At 36.3% G+C, this 25,498-nt stretch overlaps 1 protein-coding gene across 2 annotated transcripts in view; it reads left to right on the top strand.

Moving 5' to 3' along the window:
- Nucleotides 1-3,334: 3,334 nt before the first annotated feature.
- The window catches only part of UBA6 (ubiquitin like modifier activating enzyme 6), a 69,245-nt gene continuing 47,081 nt past the window's right edge, over nucleotides 3,335-25,498 (top strand). Inside the window, exons 1-7 of one of the 2 annotated variants that reach the window (XM_054566812.1) lie at nucleotides 3,439-3,455; nucleotides 6,866-6,928; nucleotides 10,866-10,928; nucleotides 15,467-15,561; nucleotides 16,076-16,104; nucleotides 19,664-19,758; nucleotides 20,288-20,399. In XM_054566812.1, the coding sequence (XP_054422787.1) occupies nucleotides 15,498-15,561; nucleotides 16,076-16,104; nucleotides 19,664-19,758; nucleotides 20,288-20,399 (300 nt within the window). In that variant the 5' untranslated portion in view covers nucleotides 3,439-3,455; nucleotides 6,866-6,928; nucleotides 10,866-10,928; nucleotides 15,467-15,497. Of the gene's footprint in view, nucleotides 3,456-6,865; nucleotides 6,929-10,865; nucleotides 10,929-15,466; nucleotides 15,562-16,075; nucleotides 16,105-19,663; nucleotides 19,759-20,287; nucleotides 20,400-25,498 lie in introns of both variants that reach the window. The other variant, XM_054566811.1, reaches the window with a different exon arrangement.

Here is a 25,498-nt window from a genome sequence, read left to right as displayed (position 1 = left end):
TAAGAAAATGACACAAAATATAAAGAACAACATGCTTTAGAATTAGAAAACCTCAGTTAATTAACTCAATGGAATAATCCTTTTACAGTATATACATATATCAAATCATCACATTGTATACTTTAAATACCTTAGTTTTATTTGTCAGTTATACCTCAAGAAAGCTGGGGGGAAGGAAGATAGAAAAACTCAGAAATAAAGTGACAGAAAATCAAGAAAATTAGCTACAAAGAATAAACTAGCAGGAACACAAAAGCTAATAAACACAAAAGATTGATTTTTTTTTTAAAGAATCTGCACCAATACTTAGGTCGTGGAACCTCTAGTCATTTTGGTTTTCTGAGCTCATCCTCTAGTAATTCTTTAGGGAACAGTTGTCTCATCAAATGTTGATATCATATGAAGTGTTGACAATAGTTTATACCCTTTGCACATGACAGTTGATTTTGCTGGATATTAAATCCTTGACTACATTTTTTTCCCTTGAAAATCCTAAACGTCATTCTATTTTCTTCCGGCCAAAAAGTTTTACAAGTCTGGTGATATTCCAGTTTTCTTTTCCATTTTGTAAATATGATAAAACATTAATATCTGTTAAATCTGGGTATCTATTATATTGTATGTTTGAAATAATTCACATTATATTCACCAAATCTAAGATGACCTCAATTTTAAGAGCACTATTATTTTCTGTTTTTATAAAAAATACATTCTAGCTCTGGCTGGTGTAGCTCACTGGATTGAGCTCCAACCTGTAAATCAAAGGATGACTGGTTTGATTCCCAGTCAGGGCACATGCCTAGGTTGCAGGCTAGGTCCCCAGTAGGAGGCACTCAAAAGGCAACCACACATCGATGTTTCTCTCCCTCTCTTTCTCCCTCCCTTCACCTCGCTAAAAATAAATAAATAAAATCTAAAAAAAAAAAAAAAACAACTACGTGCTTCTGATTTAGCAGTTCTCAGACTTTAAATTAAAATACATTCTAATTTTAGGGTTGTTAAAATGCCAAGAATTGTGGGTCTTAGGTGAAGTATACTACGTTTATTTTATGTTGCTAAGTAACAAATTACCATAAACACAGTGGGATAAAAATCACATAAATTTATTAGCTCAAGTTCTGCAGGTAAGAACTGAGGGCACAGCATAGCTGGGTTCTCTGACCAAAGCTTCACAAGGTTGAAATCAAGGTATCAGCAGACTGTGTTCTGATCTGAAGCTTGGGGTGTCCTTCCAAACTCATAGGTTGTTGGCCATATTTAGTTTCTTGCAGCCAACAGCCAACAAGATCCTCAGCAACTAGGATCTTGTTGGCTGTTAGCTGGAGGCCACTCTCAGCAACTAGGAGCCATTCCCATTTGTTTCTATGCAGTCTCTTCCCTCTTCCAAGCTAGCATGGTAGCATCTCTTTCATATCAAATTGCCCTCACGCCTTGACTCTCTTCAGGAAAAGCCATCTCTTTTGAAAATGTAGACAGGCAATATACAAGTAAACAAATAAATATAAACCTGAATGTGATAAATGCTAAAAAAGAAAAAAGAAGTTTACACCTGCATTTCCCTCTGTCTAGAATATTCTTCTGCTAGAGTATCTAGCAGGCCTTGCATAATTTAGGTATTGGCTCAAATTTCACTTTATCTGTAACTACCTGTCTCCCTTCTCCGCAGCTCTCTATCTCCCTTACTCTTTTTTTTTTTACTTTCTTCATAATGTTTACTTTCTGAAATTATTTTTTCATTTATTTTCCACTTTTTGGCTTCCCACAATGAGACTGATGAAATCATTGATCACTATATTTCTATCACCTGATTATTTTTTAGTTATTAGGTCCTAAAGTTTCACAGGCATTCAATATTTAGAAAGGAATGGGGAAGGGGAACTTGGAGGGAAATCAAGAAATTGGCATTATTTGTGGAATGGACCAAAGATATTTATATTAATTAACTTTAGAATAAAGAGAAAAGACAGGGAATACGCCTAGTGCTAGAGCAGAATCCTGCAAAAATGAGACAATTTTATTTTTTTTCACCACCGTAATCAAGTTTACTATTCCAATGGCACTAATGCAGCTGGAGGTGCTCATGATGACATTGCACAAGATTTTCTGCCTTCTAGATTCTGTCCAAACAGACTTGTCTACCTGCTCGCTCCTTCCCCCATCCTGGGGGAAAATCCACTATGGGCCACTTACCCAAATAAACTTCTTAATGTGTTTAATTCCTTTTTGGACATTTGAGTTTCCCTCAAAAATGGAAAAAAAAAAAATGTTGGGTCCCATCTCACCTTTCCTACCAGCTAAATAAGCCCTGCAGCCTGGGCATTTCTGTTGCCTGTAAACGATTTGATTTTAGTAGTTATGTATATGGTACACAGCTGGATTGCAAAACCTGAATGATGACATAGGTGAGCAGCATGAAGTTTTCAGGTAATTGGAGACAATTTTGAGAAAAGAATTGAGAGGCATAAAGGACCCTCCCTCCACACTAGAGAGGAAAATGTTCTAATTAAGTAAAATATCCCATGTTGCAAACGATATAATATGTATGATGTCAAGGCATATGTCAATTTTAAAAATCCTACAGATTTTTTTTCAATTATACACTGTTATTTAGAAAAAAACAAATCCTAATGTTATTGTGTCCCAGTAATTCTTGCTTTTTAAGAAAGGCGAAAGGGGAGTCAATGGAAAGAGAATTAGATGAATGATTCTTAGACATGTGTTCTGGTACTTAGCTGATAGTGACTAGATTCGAAACCAGCTCTTCGACCTTGACCAGGTCACTTACACTGACTGCAAGATCCTTTCACCCACCCAAACGGGAAGGGGGCAAACTGGATGAGATAATGTCATTTACAGCTCTAAAAGTCGCATGATTCTATTAAACCTGTGACAGTGCCTGACAGGCAGTACACACCCTTATCTGCCAAACATAAAACGTCTTAAAATGGAATCCCAGGCGGGAAATCGGCCTTTACCTATTACTAGTCTCTGGTTATTTATTTTAAAAACGAAGGGGTTTCCACATCTTCCTACAAAACCCAAGAATTCTCATACGCAGCCTTATCATTTTGTTGGCTACTGCAATCCTCTGGGCTTGGCTGTGGAGCCAGAGGTGACACGTAACTACTGTTTTGGTTTCACTTAACATCTGCCGAGTCCTTGCCTTAGGAGCGTGGCTCACTGCAGCCACCTGCGGCAAGCCCCGCCCCGCGGCCACACCTAAACCGGAAATCAGTACGCCCCTGTGGTAGACGGGAAGCGGGGCGGGCTGCGCGCTCCCCAGGTCCGCCCCCTCCGGTGATGTCACCGCCCGCCCCTTGACCCCCGCGGTTCCGCCCCCTTCTCTGACTCCTTGTATCCCGCGGCGGCGCTTCTCTGGAGGCAATGGAGACACCCGAGCCTGTGGTCGCACCTCAGGGGGAAGAGGCGTCCTGCTCTTCCTGGGGGGCAGGCAGGTGAGAGGACAATTGTGGGCGCGAAAAAGCGAGGGGTGGCCGGCAGGACCCTGGCACCGGCTTTCGTCTTCTCCCCTTCGGACGAGCGGGGAGCCTGCGAGAGGCCGCGGGGCCGGGGCAGAACCAGCCTAGAGAGGCGGGGGAAGCGCTCGGGGTGGGTGTGGTGGCCTGGGTACCGGCCTTTGCGGCTCCCGGCTTCGCCGAGGAGATAGTCCACTTCTCGCTCCTTTCAGCGCTTCCTCAGTTCCGGTTGGGGTCTACCATCCTTCTTCCTCCCAGTCACCGGACGGAAAGGGTGGCGGGGGAGGGCTCCAGCCGAGAGTTGTAGCCCGACTCTCTTGCTTAGTGTGAGCTTCCCAGTCCTGATGCCTAACACATTCTTCCCTCTTTTCGGTAAAAAGCTGTTTCACTCTGCGTGGTGCTCCACTGAGTTCCTCCTTTGAAAACTATTAGATCACCAGAGGAAACTGGATAATAATGAATCAGTGACACTCAGGACATCCTGAAGACCTCTGTTGACCCGTGGTTTTTGAGGTCCTTCACGACTTACCCACTCTCAGAAAATCAGGGTGGCGGTGGGGTGTTCGTATAGTTACTGTTTCAATCATCCCATAATTAATAAAGCGGATTAGTACATCGTGCCCAATACCAAAATGCAATATGCCAACGCTAGAAGTAGTGGATATAGATTTTGAGCTAAAATGAGACTTCTATAAACCTGTAGCTTTTTCACGAGCTTCGGACTGAAGGGATACTTTTGATACCATGGTATTGCCTGTTGTTGCCAACACTGCCAAATTCACTTGGGGGATATTATGCAGTACAAACAGAAATCCCTTCTTTAAAGCATTTTTAATTGCCATATAGACCTTTCTTTAAAAAATGATTTTCGAACCATTCCAGTAAGGCAGAACTTTCTGAAAAGTAAATGCCAGTCATATTAAGTGACAAAGCTGGCTGGAATTTAGCTCTTCTCATTTTCTTTTAAAAGCTTTACTCACTAGACTTTTTCCTTCTGTGCAAGGAAGACAGCTAGAGAAAGTGTGCTAGAGATCAGAAAACTGTAATACAAAATTTTGTGTTTTGTTCGTATTCTGTTACAATACCAAAACAGGTTATTATAATTTTTATTAGATAACTCATCTAAACAACTCTCTCCTGGCTTGCTTTCATAATTGCAATCAGGAATATTTCTAAAAGTTATCTGTTTAATTAACCAGAAGCTGATATAGTTTAATGGTACCAATCAGTGTTTCGTAAGATCAATGATAAAATTTTGATTAACTATATTTACAAGTCCTTTGGCTTATATATTAATACCTGACCTAAAAAATCGGATTTTAAAACTGAATTTTGTGCTGTCACATCATTTTTAGAATCCTTTAATTGATCATTAGAGCTTCCCAGAACCTGGAAAGAGTTACGCTTTTACTAAGATAACACTGATCTTAGCTGTCACAGGACCAAATGTATCAGGCTTGTCAGGGAACCATCTGTGTTTCTTAATGCTTATATTATTACCATTTTCTTTGTATGCCATGCTGTGAGAAAATTGGGACGAGCTATGGTAAATGTGGATACATCGCTGTAAGTATGTCTTGTCACACTAGTATGGTTAACTTTTAAAATACACTCAACAGATGTTTTTTAAGGGCTTTCTTTATGCCCACCACATAAGAGGCAGTAAGCAGTATAGCCTGGTGCCCAAGAGCTAGACTGCTTAGATTCAGATTCTTGCTCTGCCACTTACCTGCTCTTTTTTTAAGAAGATTTTTACGTTGACCTCTGTCAGCCTCAGTTTGTTGTTGTTTTGTTTTTCTCCTCTGTTAAATGAAGATGGTGATAGTGCCTATTTCATAAAGTTGTTGTAAGGGTTAAATGAGTTAATACATCTGAAGCACTTAAATGATGTGTGTGCAATGTTCACTCATTAAATGCCAGCTCTTTTAGGTATTTGCGATACAATAGTTAATTCTTAATGGAGCACACATTTATAGGGGAAAGCAAACAATAAACAGTTAGTGGTAAGTGATTTGAAGAATATTCAGCAGGTTAATTAATTAGGGAGTGACCTAAAGAGAAAGGGAGCCTTTTTGTTGATAGGGTGATCAGGAATTGCCTGTGTAATATTTGTGAGGGAATATTTTAGTAATTCAGAGATCTGAAGGAAGAACATTCCAGGCAGAGGGAATAGCAAGTGTAAAAATTAAAATGATAGCAAGCTTGGCTTTTTGAAGAACAGCAAGTAGGCCAGCGTGGCTGAAAATAGTGAGCAAGAAAGAAAGTTGCAGGAGTTGACATTGGAGAGGTAATTGGGAGGTAGACCATATAGGCGCCTTTCAGCATGGTAAGGTATTTGAATTTTATTCTTAGAACCAAAGGATAGTTTTAAGTCCGGGAGTAATGTCTTATTATATTCTAAAAGATTTAGGCTGTGACATGGAGAATAAACTGAAGGGGAAGGACCATAGTACATATAGAGAGACTAGTTAGGAAGTCTTTGAAGTAGTTCAGATGAAGTAAGATGGTGGTTTGGGCTGAGCTTATACTGAGTACTAAGACATAATCAGATTTAAGATCTCTTTTGAAGGAAGATCTAATAAGACTCACAGATAGAGAAAATGAGGGAACAAGCTAAGAGGATCCCTGGATTTTTTTGGCCTGCACAAGTAAATGGCTGGTAGTACCAGAAACTGAATTGGGAAACAATAGGGAAGAATAGGTTAAGCAGAGGGAACTGAATTCTGTTTTGGGCTGGTAAGGTTTGTGATACTACTTGGACATCAGAAAAGAGCTATTGTTCTGGCAGATGTGTAAAATCAGGAGATCAGAGGAAAGATCAAACATGGAGAAATAAATTTAGATATCAGTATATGATAAATTCCATGGATTGAGTAAGATTATCTAGGGAGATTGTATTTTAGAGAAGGTTTATGGGGTACTCCAACAAAATATAGACCCAAGAGAATATGTGCACCGATGATACAACAACAACCTGAGAATAAAACAACTATTGGCTATAATTTTGCCATACACAGAGTAGGCAGTCAGTGAATTTAATATTGACCTATTTTTCAAGTCCAAGTAACGTAGTTGATAATAAAATACATATATATCTGGTTTGTAAAACCTCCTTTAGTAACTGGTGAACCTGATCCCATGTATAATTGAGTGTTACCTTAAGCAGGGGTCCCCAAACTTCGGGCCCACAGCAGGAGGTGGGCTTGAATGTAGTGTGCTTGAATCATCCCAGAACCACTGCCCGCCCCCCTGCAACCCCCCAGTCTGTGGAAAAATTGACTTCCAAGAAACTGCTGTCTGGTACCAAAATGGTTGGGGACCACTGCCTTATGGGATGTGAATACTAAATAACCATACTTGCTCTTACAAACTGTGTTTTATTTTTTCAGTACAAATAAACGTTCACCCATCCTGTCAACAGAATCTGTAGAGATTGATGATGCGTTATACAGGTAAGAACTATGGAAACTGAAACTTACTTTCCCCATTCTTTGTTCTCAAATAATGGAATAGTCTATTTGAGGATACCATTAGGCCTGTGCCAAATTTTGAAGATATATCTGAAGAGTTGCTCTTATTAAAATTACGGTTTCCAGGATATCCTTTTAATAACCATATGTTGAAGGGGGTACCCTGTCCCACGAAGTCCCCTCAGCTGCTTTAGATGAGGAAATAAGTCGTACCAGACACTCTAGGTCTGCCTGGAAAAAGGGTGATGATTATTCCTTCTAGTGGAGAATGCCCTGAGCTCTTCTCTTGAAGTGGCTTTTATTGAGAATGTGCAGGGGTATACAGCATGCATGCAAAGGTTATCAATCAATGCCCAAAGGCTATGTTTACAGAAAACAGATAGAGATCATAGATAACAATTGAAGGAACAGCAAAGATTTGCCTCAGGTCAGGGTCTGGTAGGGTGGTACCCGTTCAACCCTGAAACCTGGGGAACTGATCTCCTATGCTCCAGTCCCAAACATCAGTACTCATTAACTCAAGGGCATTCTTTTAGCAAAAAAGTTTCAGAGGATTTAATGCATTCCTTTTCCAGGCCTAATTGCCCCCAGGAACTGCCTGATCCAGTTTATGGCTGTACCTGCCTTTAGTATTGTTTCACTGACCTGGTCAGGCAGGTGGAGCAGAGCAGCCAAGAGATAAGGAGACAGCTTTCAGATAGAATGAAGACTCCGGCCAGGACAAAGCTGAGGGGTGAAGGTCTTTTGACCCTTCTCCAGGTCCCTCAAGTCCTTCCCTGATGGCCCCCATGCAACTGTGGCTGTCTAAGATTGCCCCTGCCATCGAGGGGTCTTACCTGTCATTGACTGACTAGCTATCCTCCGGGGCCAAGCAGGGTGATGTGAGGGAAGCAGGGGGGACAGGTTCTGTCTCCTTGGTGGCCTATTTTCCCAAGGCCTCCTTGCTCAGCTCCAGCCTTCGGGCCCTCTCACCTGTAGGTGAAGCTACAGTCCCTGAAACTAGGCAGGACAGTTCCCAACAATATGTAGCCTACAAGCTAAAATAATTAAATATCAGTTGCTTTAGGCAGTATGAGTAAGAATGCTATCCACTACAAAATACACCTCTTGTTTCTGAACAGGAATACATATTTATGTTCTTGATAGTACAAGAGTCTCATGAAAAACAATCCATTCCCTTTATTTAGTTATATAGTAGCATTTAGAAAATATTTACTTCAGTGTAACCTCATTAATAACATTGCACATTTGCACTACATAAATAGTGGAGAAGTATTGTGTGATTGAAGAGCTGTGGTTTGAATGGAATTTAGAGGGCCATTTTTATACCATACTTTTTCATGAAATCAAAATACTTTTTTTCAAAATTAAAGAGAAATTAAAAACACATGTTGCTGTTACTGCTAAGAAATTTTTTAGTACTTCAAGTTGTTTGTATGTATGATAGTATTATCATACTTAAACTTTGTTTAAAAGTTTTTAGGTTTCCTCTCCATATAATCATGAAAAATAGATTTTACATAGGTACACTCTGGAAAGATAGGTTCATAATGTATTTTGAATTCCTCTTTATATATTTTCATTGTGGGATGCAAAGTCAACATGATTTCAAATCTGTGCACTTAGAAAAAGTGATAAAAGGTTAACTTAATTTTGCTTATGTAAAAATTATTTAACCATATGTTCTCCAGATTATAAATATACTTCAGAAGTCACCTTAAGTTTGGACTGTTAATCTATAATTATAATGTTCTTAATGTCCTTTTGATCATAGACAACAAATGGGATAACAAATGGCAGCTCCTTCAGATAGCATTGGCTAATTTTATTCATTATTTGGTTAAAATCCATGTGAAACTTTTATATTCCTCCAAACCAGAAATTGCTGATTAATAGACATAATTTTCAGTAAGCCAGAGATTAAATTTTCCATTTGCAATGCTATATAAGTAGGCTCTAGTTTACTTGACTGAAAGTTACAGAGTATATCAGTTTAGGTATTGTATATAGCAGTTCATATGTCGTCAGATATTGCTGGGTCATAAGGTAGTTTTGTTTGTTTATTTTTTTTAAGAATATCCATACTGTTTTCCATTGCTTCTGAACCATTTACATTCCTACCAACAGTACAGAAGGATTCAAATTTCTCCACATCTACATTAACACTTGTTATTTTCTGGGGTTTTAGAATTTTTTTGTTTCTTTTGTTTGTTTTATAATGGCCATCCTAACAGATGTGAGGTGATATTGTGGTTTTGCATTTCTCTGATGATTAGTAATGGTGAGCACCTTCTCATAACACACGTAACATTGTGTGTTATTTTGCAGAAATGTCTATTCTAGTCCTTGCTCATTTTTTAATCAGGTTATTTTGGGGCTTTTTTGGTATTGAATTTTAGTTCTGTATATATTTTGGATGTTATCCCCTTATCAGATACATGGTTTGCAAATATTTCCTACCATTCTGTAGTTTGCCTTTTTACTTTGTTGTTTCTTTTGCTACACAGAAGCTTTTTAGTTTGAAGTAGTCCCACTTGTCTACTTTTATTTTTATTAACCTGTGCTTTTGGTGGTGTATTCAGGAAATCTTTGCCAAAATCAAAAGGCTATTTTTTGCTCTTGGCTTTGTCTTTCTTGTCTGAATTTACTGTATACATGGAAAATTTTTAGCCATTATTTTTTCAAATATACTTCCCCCCACTCCCCTATCCTTTCCACTTTCTTTCAGGGATTCCAATTTCACAAATATTCATCAAAGTGAGGTCCCACCACTCATGTATGCTCCATTAATTTTTTAGTCCATTTTAAAAATATTTATTCTATTATTTTTTTCATTACCATTTAGTCCCCTCGTAGCCACCCCCCCCTCTGCAATTACCATACTGTTGTCCATAGTCCACTTTTTCTGTTTTATCTCTTTCATTTTGGAAAGTTCTTGTATATGTATATTCAAATTTGCTTCTGCAGTGTTGAATCTGTTGTTAATTCCATCCAGTATATTTTTCATCGTAGGTTTTATAATTTTTATCTCTAGACATTTTGCTGCTCACGCTTTCCTCTGCCCTCTTGAGGACATGGATTATAATTATAATTGAATACCTTTGGCTAAAAATTGTGTCATCTGTGTCACTTCTAGGTCTGTTCTATTGTTGGTTTTTCTACTCAGTATGAATTGTGTTTTTCTGTGTCTTTGCATTCCTGGTAGTTTTTAATGTATTCCAGACATTGTGAATTTTACATTTTGTGGTACTGGATAATTTTGAATTGTTTTAAATGTTCTGGAACTTTGTTCAGGGACTCAGGTAAGTTACTTGAAAGCAGTTTTATTTTTTCAAAACTTGCTTTTAAGCTTTGTTAGATAAAGCAGCAGAATCTTAAATCTGGGACTGATTTTTCCCCACTACTGAGTGGTATTGTTCAGGTTGTTCTTTCCCATTTATGAGGTTGTTTCCTCATACATGCATGTGCTAATCTTATTTAGCTGATGAATGACTCTAGGAGAATCTGTCACAGATTTCTGTTGGTCTCTGTGTTCATCTCTGCTCACAAATTCTAACCTTGAATGCATAGCCCTGTCTTTTCAATTCAGGAAGACCACGAGGCTCATTTTGGGTTTCCTGTCCTGCACTGCAGCTACGACAGTCCTAAAGTTTACCTTACTTGGTTTTCTTCTCTGATATTACTGTTCTGAGTTACCTATTATCTAGTATCTGAAATCTGTTGTTTCATTTATATTTTCCAGTTTTCATTTAAGGCAGAAGGAGGATTTACATGGTCCCTGTTAATTCACCTTGGCCAGAAGTGGAAGTCTTATGTATATATTATGTAACTCTTATATGCCATTCTTTTTCATGTTTTTCTTTTTTCTGGCATAGGGTTCTTTTCCTTTTTTATTAATTTTTTTTTAACTCCTGTTAAGCCTTCAGAATTTAATTTGGATGAACCTCATTTACAAAGCTTTCCATGACCTCCACTGATAGAGGTAATTATTTCCACTTCTATAGTGCTTAATAATGAATTATTTTATCTCTCACTCCCAATAATATGTCACAGGCATTCTGTTAACTATTTTATATATTTTATCTTACCTAATTTAAACCTCATAGTACCATATGAGGTTGTTGCTTTTATGAGCTCCACAGAGTGCCAGTGCCTGGCTTGAAATAGAAATGTTAATTTATGAATGCATGATGAAGGTAATTGAAGTACATCCAGAAGGAAGTGAGTAGAGTGTTGAGGGGGACTCAAAATGATGTCATTTTGGAATTGTTTAAGGAACTAGAGATGTTTAGCCTGGAGAAAGAAGACTCTGGGACGTAAATACCATCTTCAAATGTTTGGAGGTCTGTCACATAGAAGAGGGATAAGACAATTCCCTATGGCCCCAAGGAGGTAAAATTAGGACTAGTAGGTGAAAATTGTAGGGAGTCATTGGATCTTCATGAAAGAATCTTTAATAAATAGGGCTCTCTAAAAGTAGAGTAGATAGCTTTGGCACTTTCTTTTTACTGGGTACAATCGCTGGTACGTTGCTGTGCATTTAAAAAAGTCAGCTGTAATGTAACAATGCTGGACTTGAAGTTATACTGTAGACTCTTTAAATCTGATCTCTACTACTTACTAACAATATGAATTTCATAGGATCTAAGTTTCAATTGCGGAGTGTCTGACATTGCCTAGCACAAAGTAGGCACTTAATTAGTACACTTCCTCTTGGTGGCCAAACATTGAAAAGATGTTACGAATTTTCAAAGGTGATTTAGAGAACAAGAATCTTTCTGAGAATATACGATTTTTTTTGAAAACCTTGGTTTGTATATATTAATTTATTCTTTTGTCCTGTATGTTCTCTGCCGTTTATAACCACAGCTATACCATGGGTATTCATTATTTGCCTAAGCTTAAAAATAAGTTTTGAGGGCAAGTCAAGATAAAAGCATATTTTGTAATGTAGCTCTTGTGACTTTGAACACAGAAACAATTCAAACCTTGTGCTTACTAGAGCATACATGTATTGTTCCTGTGTGCCAATCATTTCTTTCGTTAATTTAGCAGTTTGTTCTTGTGTTTCTATAATATGCCAGGCCCTCTCAGTCACTGGGGATACAATAGTAAATAAGGCAGGGGTCCTGCCATAATGAAGACAGTCTTTGAGGAAAAAAAATAAAAAATTGTGAAAATACACTGTGATATAATAGATTGAATGTAGGATGTTATGGATGCACGTAAAAGATGATCCAACGCTGTCTTGAGAAACGGGTGTCTGGTGAAACATGATGGGGGGAAATAAGGTATAAGCGGAGACCTGAGGACAAGTAGAAGTTATTCAGGCGTAAAATATTGGAGGGTAGGAATACTCCAGAAAAATACCTACCAGATAAAGAAAATGTACCACGTTAGAGAACTGAAAACCTTTGGTACATCTGGAACATGAAGTTTGGTAAAGGGGTGACAAAAGATAAGACTAAAGAGCCAAGTACAGAATAGATTATAAATGGCTACCGGACTACTGTTAGAATCTAAGCTTTATTGTAAGGGAAATAGTAAACCATTGGAATTTTTAAAGTAGGACAATGATTTGGCCAGATTTGCACTTCAGAAAGATCATTCGTCTTTCTTAGTAGGCTGTTAATAGTAATAATGTAAAACTTAAAAATCAAGAAATAAAAGTGTAAACAGGTTACTGAGAAATAAGGGGGTAAATATTAGAAGAAATAACTGAAAGAATTGAGAGTGGCTGTCCTTGAGGAGCGGGAATTGGGGTAGGAAAAAGTGAAGTCAGGGAACAGATTTTTTTTTTTCCTCCTTTAAATCACTGTAGAGTGATTTTATTTTTCTTAATCTACTTGTAGTATAGCATAGTGGTTAAGAGTATGGATGCAAAGACCAGACTGCCTAGATTGAAATTTGCCTCCACTATTTATAAGTTACTTAATTTCCCTGTGCTTAAGTTTTCCTCTTTGTAAAAATGGAAGTAATAATAGAATTTATCCCTAGAATTATTGTAAGGATTAAATGAGTTAATACAAGTAAAACTAAAACAATGTATGGTGCATAGTAAACATTCAGTATGTGTTAAATATCAGCACTATTCAAGTATTGATATGCAAGGAGAATAGACAAATTTACAGTCATGGTAGGAGATTTTTTTTTAATGTTGCTTTTAGTAATCAAGAAAACAAGCAGATGAAAAAAATGAGAATAGGTTTAGATTTCATCAACATGATTATTAAAATTAATCTAAAGCCTATGTAAAGAATGTTTTATCTAAAAGCTATAGCATACACATTCTTTTCGAGAACACATTGAACATTTGTAAAATTGACCAAAGAAATCCTCAAATACGAAACAGTGAAATCATAGATTGTGATGTCTATTCACTGCTTTTGATCTAGAAGTTAACACAAAAGACAATTAGAAAATTCCCCATAACATTAGAAATTTAAAAATATACTTTAGCCCACAAGTTAAAAAATAATCATAATTAAAATTAGAAAATAACAAGACTACTGTATCAAAATTTGGGATGCTGTTTTAAGATCAAAGTTTTTTAGGGAAAAAATTTGAAAATAATAAGTTTTTGTTTCAGGAAACTAGGAAATAAGAAAACGGAAGCATAGACTTAATCAGCATAAGAAACATTTCAAAGGCCAAGTTTACAGACACCAGCCAAAGGCTGGGCCTGAAGCAGACTAAAGTTCAGGTGTATTATGTTAACTTTTTCCTGCACATTAAGGATGTGAAACTACAGGGTCTCTGATAGACTTCCAGAACGGGATAGTAGATTGCTGCACCCTCTTTGGAAAACAGTTTGTCATTACCTAATAAAGTTACTCTTGCATTTTCTCTCTAGCATATGCACTATAGAAACTATAACACGTGTACCGGGAGACATAGGAAAATACTCATGGACTTATTACTGGCAAGTGTTCAAAACTGTAGAATAGCTAAATGATGGTATAATACAGTAAAATGGTAAAATACAATAGAATACAGTAGAAAGGAACGTGAAGAGCTACACATTGATATGAATATATCTTATAAATACAATTTCATTCAAGAAAAGCAAGATACAGAAGAAGGTATTCAAAATAATCCTATGTATAAACTTCCAAAACAGGCAAAACTTAAATATATTTTTCAAGGGTACACAAATAAATGAGTAGTAAGGATATATAATACATTGTTTCATACATTCCAGAGGTGTTCAGTATTTGATGAATAAATGGATAGTTTTTATCTCTGAAATAAATTGTGAATATCAATTTCAAAAGAAAGTTTAGGTTTTATTGTATTTTTCAGGGAATAAGGAAGGAAATAAAGATAGCTTGTGTTTCTAAAGTTTCTTCTGACTAAACAAGAAACCCCTTTCTAGACATTTTTATTGAATGTGAATAGCTGAAATATGGAAACTATATAAACACATATATTAAACAAACATACGTTAAACCTGTGTGTGTGAGAATTCCAAAAGGGTTAGGTTGCTTTACCCTGGCTGGTGTAGCTCAGTGGATTGAGCGCTAGCCTGCAAACCAAAAGGGTTAGGTTGTTTTCAACCCAAAGGGTTCTGAAATTACTTATTATCTATACTGAACTCATCTGTCAAATTATTCTCATAAGAATCCATTGGAAGGTTCTGACTGGGCTCAGTTGGTTAGAGCATTGTCCAGATACACTAAGGTTGAGGTTCAATCCTTCGTTCACGGCACATACAAGAATCAACCAATGAATGCATTAACAAGTTAACGTTCATGTGTGTGTTCCCCTCTCCATCTGTCCCTTTCTCTCCTTTCCCTTCCTTTCTAAAACCAATAAATAAAATTTTTTTAAAGTATCCTCCCAAAAAATAATCCATTGGAATGTCCATTATCTTCAAAAACTGTTGTGGTATCAAATGTATCACTGTTTTTCTTTCAGATAAACTCTTACTACTGCTTTTATTACTGTGTTTAACTTTAAAAGTTGCCAATGTGTATTATTTGAAATTCCCATCCTGATACTGACTTGTGGCTGTTAGGATAGGCGACTTAACAAAGTCCTTTAGAGGTATACTTTATGGGTTTTTATAATTAAAATAATATTTGAAAACTGCTTAATTTTAAATCATCTAAACTCCAAGGAGGGAACCAATTGTTTGCTTCAGAGATTCTTACAATGAAAGACTTAAACTGGAAATGGCAAACTCATGCCTGTGGTGGCCACTGAGGTAATAAATAAAAGGAGCAGGATGGCAACCGTGACAAGTCTAGAGCACACAGTCCTCCCTGTCTAATTAGGCAACTCCTACCCAGCTCTGTCGGTTGCCATAAGAGAACGTGGACCTTGGTGCCAAATCTTCTTATTTTTCAAAATGTGTCCTATATTTAGCAATTAATTCAGAAAATGTAAACACTATGCAAGTGATCCAAAATAAGTCTATGAGCAGGATCTAGTTGCCAGGCTGTTTGCAAACAACTTTAAAGGAATATATAATTTTAATGAAGTAATTTTAATTTATTTTTTCTTGTTTTTTACATGCAGTCGACAGAGGTACGTTCTTGGAGACACAGCAATGCAGAAGATGGCCAAGTCCCATGTTTTCTTAAGTGGTATGGGTGGTCTTGGTTTGGAAATTGGTAAGCAGTGATTTTTATTCATAATTTTATATGACACTTTTAAGCAACATAATTTAAAAATTTAACACCTTTCCCATGTATTGCTTCTGTAAAGAAAATTAGATCCAAAACTTTGATCAGACTTAGTTTTGATTCTTTTGACAAGACTACTTCACAATGCTATTATATTCTTCCACAAGGAACCAGTCATGACTCTCTTGGTTCTCTTTTTTGTGATGTTAATAGCCATTAATGCTGATTCTCTGTATGAATTCATTATGGTATCATTCTCTGTACTTCATTATGATAGAGCCCACATACATATATTCATAGCAATACACTAAAATTTTAAGAGTGATTATCTCAGTGTGATATGATTATGTAAAATTCTAATTTTTCTTTATTGTTCATCTGTATCTTTTAAGAGACTTGTATTTCTTAAGTAGTGAAAAAGTTAAAATTGTCTAGTCAGAGATAGGATCAAGCCCTGTGAAGGCATATCGATTATATATTCCTTTTTCTTTTTTCTTTATAGCCAAGAATCTTGTTCTTGCAGGAATTAAGGTAAGTTAGTAAATAATGTCCTTAATAAGAGGAATTACTTCTGAACTTTTTTTTTTTTTTGCTTATCAGTAGTGGTAATACTGTTTATACTTTGACCTAATTATTGCTTTTTCATTTAGTAGCAAAATTGTTTTAATGCTCTACTTGACTCTTCTTTAAAAACTTTGTATTATAGAAAATTTTTTTAAATTATGCAAAAACAGAATAGTTTTAACAAAACCTCATATACCCATCATGCAGCTACAGTTATCAATTCATAGACAAATTTAAATTTGTTTCAATATCTCCTCCCCATTCCCCGCTACCACCTAATTACCAAATTCTTTTTGTCTCAGACATCCTGTTATATCATCCTTAAATACTTAAGTATATAGCTCTAAAAGATAAGGATGCCTTTGAAAATATAACCACAATATCATTTTCACACCTAAAAAATGTATAATAGATAATACAATAAAATTAATGTATAATTTTAGTTACCTATTACTGCAAAATAAATTACCCCAAAACTTAGAACTTAAAATAACAGCACCTACTTCAATTTTGGGGGGGGTCAGGAATCAGGCACAGCTTAGCTGGTTCATCTATTTGAGGGTCTTTAATAAGGCTCCAATCAAAAACTGGCAAGGCCTCTAGTCATCTCAATGCCAAGGTAAGATCTGCTTCCCAGGGTCACTCAGTTATTGACAGGATTCAGTAGCAAGGTTGTACCACTTCACACCACAGTTCTTTGCTGGTTATTGATCAGAGGTCACTCTCAATTCTTTGCCATGTGGCCCTCTCCATAGAGAAGTTTTCATCATCACAGTAAGCTAGCAAGAAGACAAGAAAGGGAAAGTTCTGAAGAGAAAAATCAGTTATTTGTAACCTAATTTCAGAAGTGACATTCCATCACTTACTCTGTATTCTTTAAAAGCAAGTCACTACGTTAAAAAAAAAAAAAAAAGGTCACTAGGTCTAGCATACACACTCAAGGGGCAGGAATTACACAAGTGCCTGAGTACAAGGAAGTGAGAATTACTGGGGTCATCTTGTAAGTGTGCCTGCCACAATCATCAAATAACCTGGTTAGAGCTCAGATTTTCCCAGTTACCTTATGATTTTTTTTTAAAAAATGTTTTTTGTTCTAATCAGGATTCAGTTAAAGCCCATGCACTAAACTTGGTTTCTTTTAATGTATGCATTTCCCTTCCCTGATTTATTTATCATGTTATTTATCATGTGTAATTCTTTGTATTTGTAAATTGGTAATTCTTTGTATTTATTACAAAGAATTGGTAATTCTTTGGTAATTTCCAATTTGGTAAAATTCTTTGTATTTCCTGTAAATTGGTAATTACAAAGGGGGACCCAAAAAAAACCCAGAATTATCTTCTGGAGGGCAGGCCTCTTGTAGGACAGACAGGCTTCCCCAGCTAAGTGTTCTAGAAACCCACCAGTATCAGTGTACCAGCTGGAGTTGTTGTGAGAGGCTAAGTTCAGCTTCAGTAAATTTTTTTGAAGACATTTTCAGTGTATTTGCCTGTTTCATGATGAGTGATTTATGAGCGCACCGTGCTGAATATTCAACAGTGTTTGACCAAGAATGGCAAGGTCCCGTACCTCACCCTCCCTATTCACCGGGTCTCACTCTGAGCAGCTTTTCTTTGTTTTTCCGGATGAAAAAAGTCCTTATAAGAAAACATTTTCCCCTGATGTGGAAGAGGTGAAACAGAAGTGGTAGAAGCAGTAAAAGGCATCAATAATGATGCGTTCAAAAACCGTTTTGAGCAGTGGATAAAACATCTTAATAGGTGTATTACATCAAATGGAGAGTACTTTGAAGGTGATTGAAGTTTAAGCATGTAAAAACAAATACACATTTTTTATAAATTCCAGTTTTTGGTGGGGGGTCCCCCTCATATATTCAGACAAGCAGATTTATATTTGATTCTTTTGGCACTATTCACAGGTGATGTCATGTTCTTCCATCAGGAAGAAATAATATTCTGTTGTCTCTTTGTGGTTATTACTTGCTATTAAAGATTATTGCCTAGATTCACTATTCATTAGGGGTAGTGATGCTCTAATTCTATCATTTTTTCCCTTCACTTATTAGTTGGAATAATATTTTAGAAAGAGTTTTTTATTCATTATGTATTTGGTTCCACTAAACTGTACACATATGAAAAGTAGGATAAATTAATTTGATTTGATATTTCCCCCTTTATTATGTTTTCAGATCAGTGGCCTGCAATGGCCAGTGAACGTGTGTGTGTGTGTGTGTGAACATGTGAACATTCTGATAAACATCAATTTAAACATATTTAATATGTTTTGATCCATTGTAGTTGTTATTCTCATTAATGCCCAAATTGTTTTATCATTGCTTTTTGGGATCTTCAAGTTCTTGAGTCGAAAGAATACCCCAGTATTCTTTGTCACTGATTGTAAAGTTTTTTCAGTATAACAATTCCAATGATATTAATTATAACAATATTACTATTGAAAACAGTTTAAAGTTGTAGTTTTGTTTGTTGTTTTCTTTAGAATATACCCTGTCTGGATTTGGCAGAGAAATTAATGGCTTTTTAAGTCACTTTAAATAATTCGTATGTATAGTTATGCAGCAAATTCAATAGATAGTTTTGTCTATTTATTTTGGTTTGGATTTTTAGGGATTGCTTTTTTTTAATTTAACTTTGTTAATATTATGTGAGACTTAAATACTTCAAAGTAAAATTTATAAAACAAAGTATATTCAGTATACTTTGTTTCTTTGTATACGTCTCTGTATCCTATATCCTTCTTTGCTTATTAGGTCACCTCCATTTTTTCCCCCGTTTTTCAATATAAGCAGTAGTCTTTTTGTATTTTTTCCGGTGTGTCTTTGGGATAGATTTTTAAAGGTGGGTTTGCTGTATAAGTATAAATGCACACATGTTATTTTGCTAGAGATTGCCAAATTCCTCTCCACTGAAGTTGTACCACTTGACGTTCCACCACTGACATGTGATAATGCCTGATTCACATCATACTCACCAGTAAATATATTGTCAAACTTTTGGATTTATGCCACTCTGAATTAGAGAAGGTGTTTCATTCTTGAGTAAGATTGAACATGCTTAAATATTTTATAGGACCAAATGCATTTTTTTTTTTAGTATAATCCATGTTGCTATACTATGCCCCCATTTTTAAGTTAATATTTGTGGCCTGTAATACAAGCTAGAAAAGTTTTTCCAGTTAGTCATCTTTCTTCAAACATGGAACATTTGGAAATGTTTATGTTAATTTTTTAAATTTTTGTATGTTGATTTATATAGCATCCTACTTTTCCTAAATTTAAATTCTCTTACTCTTCAAAGTAGTTTCTCCCTTAATTTCTGAGTTTCCAGAGTATAGTTATTTCATCTGTAAATACATCTAATTTACATCCTTTCTAATTCTTAAGCTTTTCGTTACATTCTGTTGCCTAATTACAGAGGACAGTACTTTAATATAATGTTAATAGTGGTGGCAATAGTGAACACCCTTGTCTTATTCTTGAATTTAACAGATATTTTCTTCTTTTTTGAAGGCACTTACAATTCATGATGTAGAAAAATGCCAAGTATGGGATCTAGGAACCAACTTCTTTCTCTGTGAAAATGATGTTGTTAATATGAGAAACAGGTGAAGATATTTTGATGTATTATTGTAGGATTTATTTTTTTTAATTCTTGTAATTACTTAGAATGCTATCTGTTTCCAGAATACTAGTTCGGGCATAGTTGTTTGACTCACCACTGTAAAGTCACACTACTATCAATAAATAAGTATTGACATATACTTACTCAATTACTTACATTTGTCACATTTTTAATACATTCACATTGCTACCTAGGAATGAACTTCTTTAAGATTGTTAAAGGGGGTTTTTGTAATTGCTAAATCATTAAAAGACTTAAAAGAATTGGGTTCTTGAAATTATAAGGGTACACTTTGAGATTGTGTCATACTAGGAATACAACAGTATGCTCATTCTCAAGATTGTGTAGTTATCTATAAATATAAATAAGTTGCAGTGTGTTTCTTCTTCTAGTTTATTAAATGTCCAATGAAATTTTGTAACATTCGGATTTCTCAGATGTCAAAGTGTCCAGGATTGAGAGATTGAATATATTGAACAAAATAATACTAAAGGTCTTTTTTCCCCCCTTAGGGCTGAAGCTGTTCTTCACCATATTGCAGAACTAAATCCATACGTTCATGTCACATCATCTTCTGTCCCTTTAAATGAAACCACAGATCTTTCCTTCTTAGATAAATACCAGGTTGGTGCTCCATTATATATTAGATATTATTGACAGATTTCAAGGCAAGTCGATATGTATTAATGTGATATAACTATTGAGCAGAAGAAAAAAATTCAGGACAAAAGACTTCCTTTAAAATAATACCTTTCAAATGCTTTGTTTTAGGCAAAGGGCCTATGAACCTCTGACAAAACAATTATATCAGTCAGCTATTTTCACAGTAACGTGCATAAAAAAACTACCCTGAACTCAGTGGTTTACAGCAACATACATTTCTTTCTCTATTATGTATTTGCATGTCAGTTGGTGTTCAGCTGTTCTAGGATGAACTTGAACTCCAGAGTCTGGGTTGTGCTCCATGTGCCTCTCTTCTGGGACCAGGAGGCTCCCTAGGACATGGTCTCATGGCAGTAGCAGAAATGCAAAGGGGCAAGTCCAACTATCCAAACATATGTCAAGCCTCTGATTGCGTTACTTCCTTTAATAATACATTAGCCAAAAGCAAGTCACATGGTCTAGCCTGAAGTCAAGGAGCTAGAGAGTATACTCTTCTCTTCCTAAGACCATGGGTAGAAGGTGATGTATAATTCAATTACGGAAAAGTAAAAAACTGTGGATCTGCCTTACATAAACTTAAATAACAAAAATACTCAGCACTGTGGATATTCTAAAAATGACTAGACTGATCCTGAATTTCCCTGTTTTTAAATTATGATGTTACCAGTCGTCTAGGAAAACACATTCCTGTGTTTCTCCTCTATTCTCAATACTTCATTGAGGCACTTGTATGACCATATGTGTGTCTGTTTTTTCCCCCACGACAAACAGTTCCTCAACAGGGACACATAGCTTGGTGTCCTCCATTTAATTTAGTTCTGTTAAACAAAATTCAGCTGAGTACATTTGAAGGTCTAAGTGATTCATAAATTGGGTAGCATCCCATATTGGAACTAGAATGGTCTGGAAGGTGTACAAAATGAAAGGTTTTAATAGGAAAAAGGGTAGGGCAAGAAAATTATTAACAGAAGAAAAGTAGTGTTAAGATGAAGTTGAAGTTAAGACAGAGAAAGAGAATTCATTCTATGTGAAACTACTGGAGCCAGTATGCCTTTTATCTTTTTAATTATGTCAGCCAGTAAAGTGCTTATAAGATTTTAGGGGGGAAAAAATGATTATTTTTCAGGCCTGGACATCTTTTCTTTAGGGAAAGAGGAGGGAAGAGTTTTTATAATAGAGATTTCCTCTCTCTGTGGGGGCATGGAGAGGTCCCACTTGACAGGTTACATTTCAGACACAGGTTGATTAAGGTTATGTTCCTGAGAGAGGTTGAAACTGCAATTATATCAAATATTAATACTAGGTGTGGCATCATGGGCTTTTAGCTCAAGTGACACATTTTGGGCCTGTGGTTTTTCTCTTTAACAGTTCTAAAACTACCTGGAAAAGATGGTGTCAGATCCCACAGAGTAAGGGCCCAGTCCCACAAGAACACCCCCTTTCCCCCTTCTAATGCCAATCAGAAGTCCAGATTGTTACCTGTGCTTTTGAGGGCTAGCCATAAGTCAGAGGATCCAACAACCACCCCCTTTCTTCCATTCTGGTTCAGTTAACTTGCCAAGATTGCTCAGAGAACTAAGAAAAACAGGTTACTTGCTAAAATTATAAAAAACCTTAACTCAGAAACAGTCAGGTGGAAGACAGGCATAGAGTGAAGTTTGGGGAAAGGGACAGAGTTCCTGTTTCCTCTCCAGGTATGTCACCATCACAGCACATCCACATGTCCAGCTGGAAAGTTCTGTGAGCCACCATTCGGGGATTTTTATGGAGGTTTCATTGTGCAAGCATGAACGATTAAGTCATTGCCCATTAGTGATTAATCTCCAGCCCCTCTCTGCTACCAAGGGGTCTGGGGTAAATGACTTTTAAAGTTCTGTCCCTAGCAACCAGGCCCCACCTTTAGGAGCTTTCCAAAGTCACCTCAATAACATCGACTCAGGTGTGGCTGAAAGGGGCATATTGTCAATAACAAAAGATACTTGTGGCCCTGGCTGGGTAGCTTAGTTGGTTAGAGCATTGTCCTGATCGTCCAGGGTTGCCGGTCAATCTCAGGTCAGGGCACATGCAAGAAGCAATCAATGGATGCATAAGCAAGTGGAACAACAAATTGATGTTTCTCTCTCTTTCCCTCACTTCACCCCCGCCCCCACTCCCCATTTCCTCCTCTTTTTAAAATCAATATAATAGAAAAAATTTAAAAAGACATTTGTTTCACCTTTATCACTGTGCAGCTATTTCAAGATATGAGACAAAATATGCCCCTATAGCTCTTACATAGGAAATTATAAGAGTTTTAGGAGGTATGTGCCAGGAATCTTGGATGATGACAAGAATATCTATTCGTTGTTATAATAACAATGTCATATCAAATCCATCCTGCTACAAAGATTCTTAATAAACTTCCTTCAATAGAATTGCCTAATAAACTACCTTTTAAATGACCATCTGAGCTCAAAATAGCGGAAGGGAAGTGTTCAGATACCAAAAAGAAATAGGTAGCTGAAAGATAGCCAGTGAACTATTATCTGTTGTGGTCACTTTCAGGGACAGGGGTTGTCTGCTTAGTAACCACATTTCTTAGGAATTAATGGTCATGCAGAAACAGAAAGTACACAGTAGATCTGCATGAGATAGCCAAATGAAATGGAGACCTACTATCTTTTTTTAAAGCTGGAACTTCAGAGAGCTACACCCTCAGTGAAAGGGGGGATAAGAACGATCTTTGCCCATCAGAACAAGAGTCTTGTCTGTTTCCTCAAGTACTGGATGAAAAATAAAGATCTTCCTTCGGATTTTGTAACCACAGGCCTGCCCTCCCATCAACTTTCTAAACAATTGTAAAATTCCCCAAGCTGAGAACTTAAAGTAAAAAGTATTATAGTACTAAGCTGGTAATATCCCAGAATAGCACACAAAAATTAAAACTAAATAGATCTAGAGGAATCCCTTGACCAGACTACGGTATCTTCCAATTTATAAACCCCTTTGAAGATGAGTTCAGAATAACAAGACAGTAAAAAGCAATTCAGCATGATCAAGAGCCAGGAGATGTAACAAACAAGAGAATTAAACCTCCAAGAATTTTAAATAATAGAATTATTGGATAGATACTGTAAAATATAGATGTTCAAACTAACTAAATCTTAAAAGAAGGGATTAAATATACATTAAAGTAAGACACTGTTGAAAATAATCAGGCAGATGTGATTAAAAAACCAAATAGAACTTTTAGAAATGAAAGTATAAAGATTAAACTTCAGTGAATAGGTTAAACTGTGGATAGATTAGTGAATTGAAAGAGAAATTACTAAGATTACTGTACCCAGAAATAAGGAAATTTGAAAAATAAAAGAAATAAGAGCTTAAATGAAAAGGCCAATTCACGAGATTAGATTTCTAAAAGGAGAACATTAGGAAAAGGTAACATTCAAATAAATTCTCCTCTCCCCCCCAGCATTTATTTATTTATTTATTTATTTATTTATTTATTAAATACATTTGTCTCTGCCTCCTCCCCACCACTTTCCCTTGCCCCCTCCCTCCTTCCCTCCCTCAGCTCTTCCCCTTTGGTTTTGTCCATGAGGCCTTGCTATATGTTCCTTGACTTTCCCCTTCCCTTCCCTTTCCCTTCCCCCGCCTTCCCTCTTGTCTCTGTTGATTTATTTTCCTTTCAGTGTTGCTGGTCATATTTTCCTCGCATCTTTGTATTGTTGGTTAGGTTCCGCTTATAGGTGAGATCATATGGTATTTGTCTTTCGCCCCCCTGGCTTATTTCGCTTAGCATGATGCTCGCGACAGCATGGATGGAACTGGAGAGCATCAAATAAATTCTTGATAATTTTATGGCATTGATGAAACAAATTAGATTCAGTATATACATAGTTAGAACTTGATTTTATTCTGTTTACAAGCTAGGTTAACATACTACTACTTGATGAACACTGGCAAAATATATTAGATTCTTGGGTTACAGACTTAAGGACTTTACTGTTCAGAGCATGGCAAGAAGTATGAGCATTGTATTTGCCTTTTTCCTCTTGCCTTTCCCCAAATCCCACTAGTGAAGCGCAGAGGGCACATGTAGTGTGTCCCTTTAGGGGAGAGGAACACTGAGCTTGGGCTTACTGTTTTATAGCAAACAGTCAACAAGCTTGTTTCTTTTTCCCAGAGGGAGACATTACCTCATTCCTTAAGTTGCATGAGACAAGTACTATCCTGAGAAACAGTGCAAGTAAAAAATGTTCAGAACCTTGCATTTATGGTATACGTAGTAGGATATATAAAAACTAAGAGATCCTTGGGAAAAATATCTCCTTGCAGGAAGCACTCCATATTCTGAGCTAGATAAATAAAACTAATACCTGGATATTTGTTGTAAAACCAAGTTATGCATGTCATAAAAATCAGAAGCAAGGAAAGTTCTGGAATAGGAGTCTAGCTGTGCTTTTGCCACTTGATAAACAAATGATCCTAAGAAAGTTTTTGATCTTTTTCACTCTAACTTACGATAAAATCTGATAATAAACCTTTCTCTACTTATCTCACAGGGTAATGAAAAAAAAAGTAAGCATTGAAAATTATATTTTGGTATTTATTACAGAACTTGGTAGTTTTGCTAATGAAACTGTCATAAAGCAAAAGAAGTTAGGTTGTGAATCTCTTGAATCTCTGAAATAAAGCAAAGCTAAGCCAACTAGTATACCCGTATCTCTTTAAAAAGTGTTGTTATTATCCTTTGAAGCTTGCATTAATGTTTTGGTGACTAGGTTAGTGTTTTCATGGCAGTGGCAGACAAAACAAAATCTCCAACCATTTAGAGTGCATAAATACCATGTAGGAAATGAAGATTTGCTTCTAATTGTGAAGTCTGTCACGGTAGTTGAATTTAATATGAGTAGATTTTCCCCAGTCTATATTGTTTTTACTTTGGTTATTCCATACCTCTGAAGACATTAACCTTAGAATGGAATACAATAGGAGAGGTGTTTTTTTTTTTTACAAGGAAAACAGTGTATTTTTACCATAATGCAAACTGAAAAGCTTCTGATTTAAAAGTTGTA

Source organism: Pteronotus mesoamericanus, unplaced genomic scaffold (assembly GCF_021234165.1).
Source record: "Pteronotus mesoamericanus isolate MK-2021 breed Mesoamerican mustached bat unplaced genomic scaffold, CSHL_Meso_final contig_180, whole genome shotgun sequence".
NCBI lineage: Eukaryota > Metazoa > Chordata > Mammalia > Chiroptera > Mormoopidae > Pteronotus > Pteronotus mesoamericanus.
Note: the sequence above shows the minus strand (reverse complement) of the source record. Positions and strands in the feature narration are given on the sequence as shown.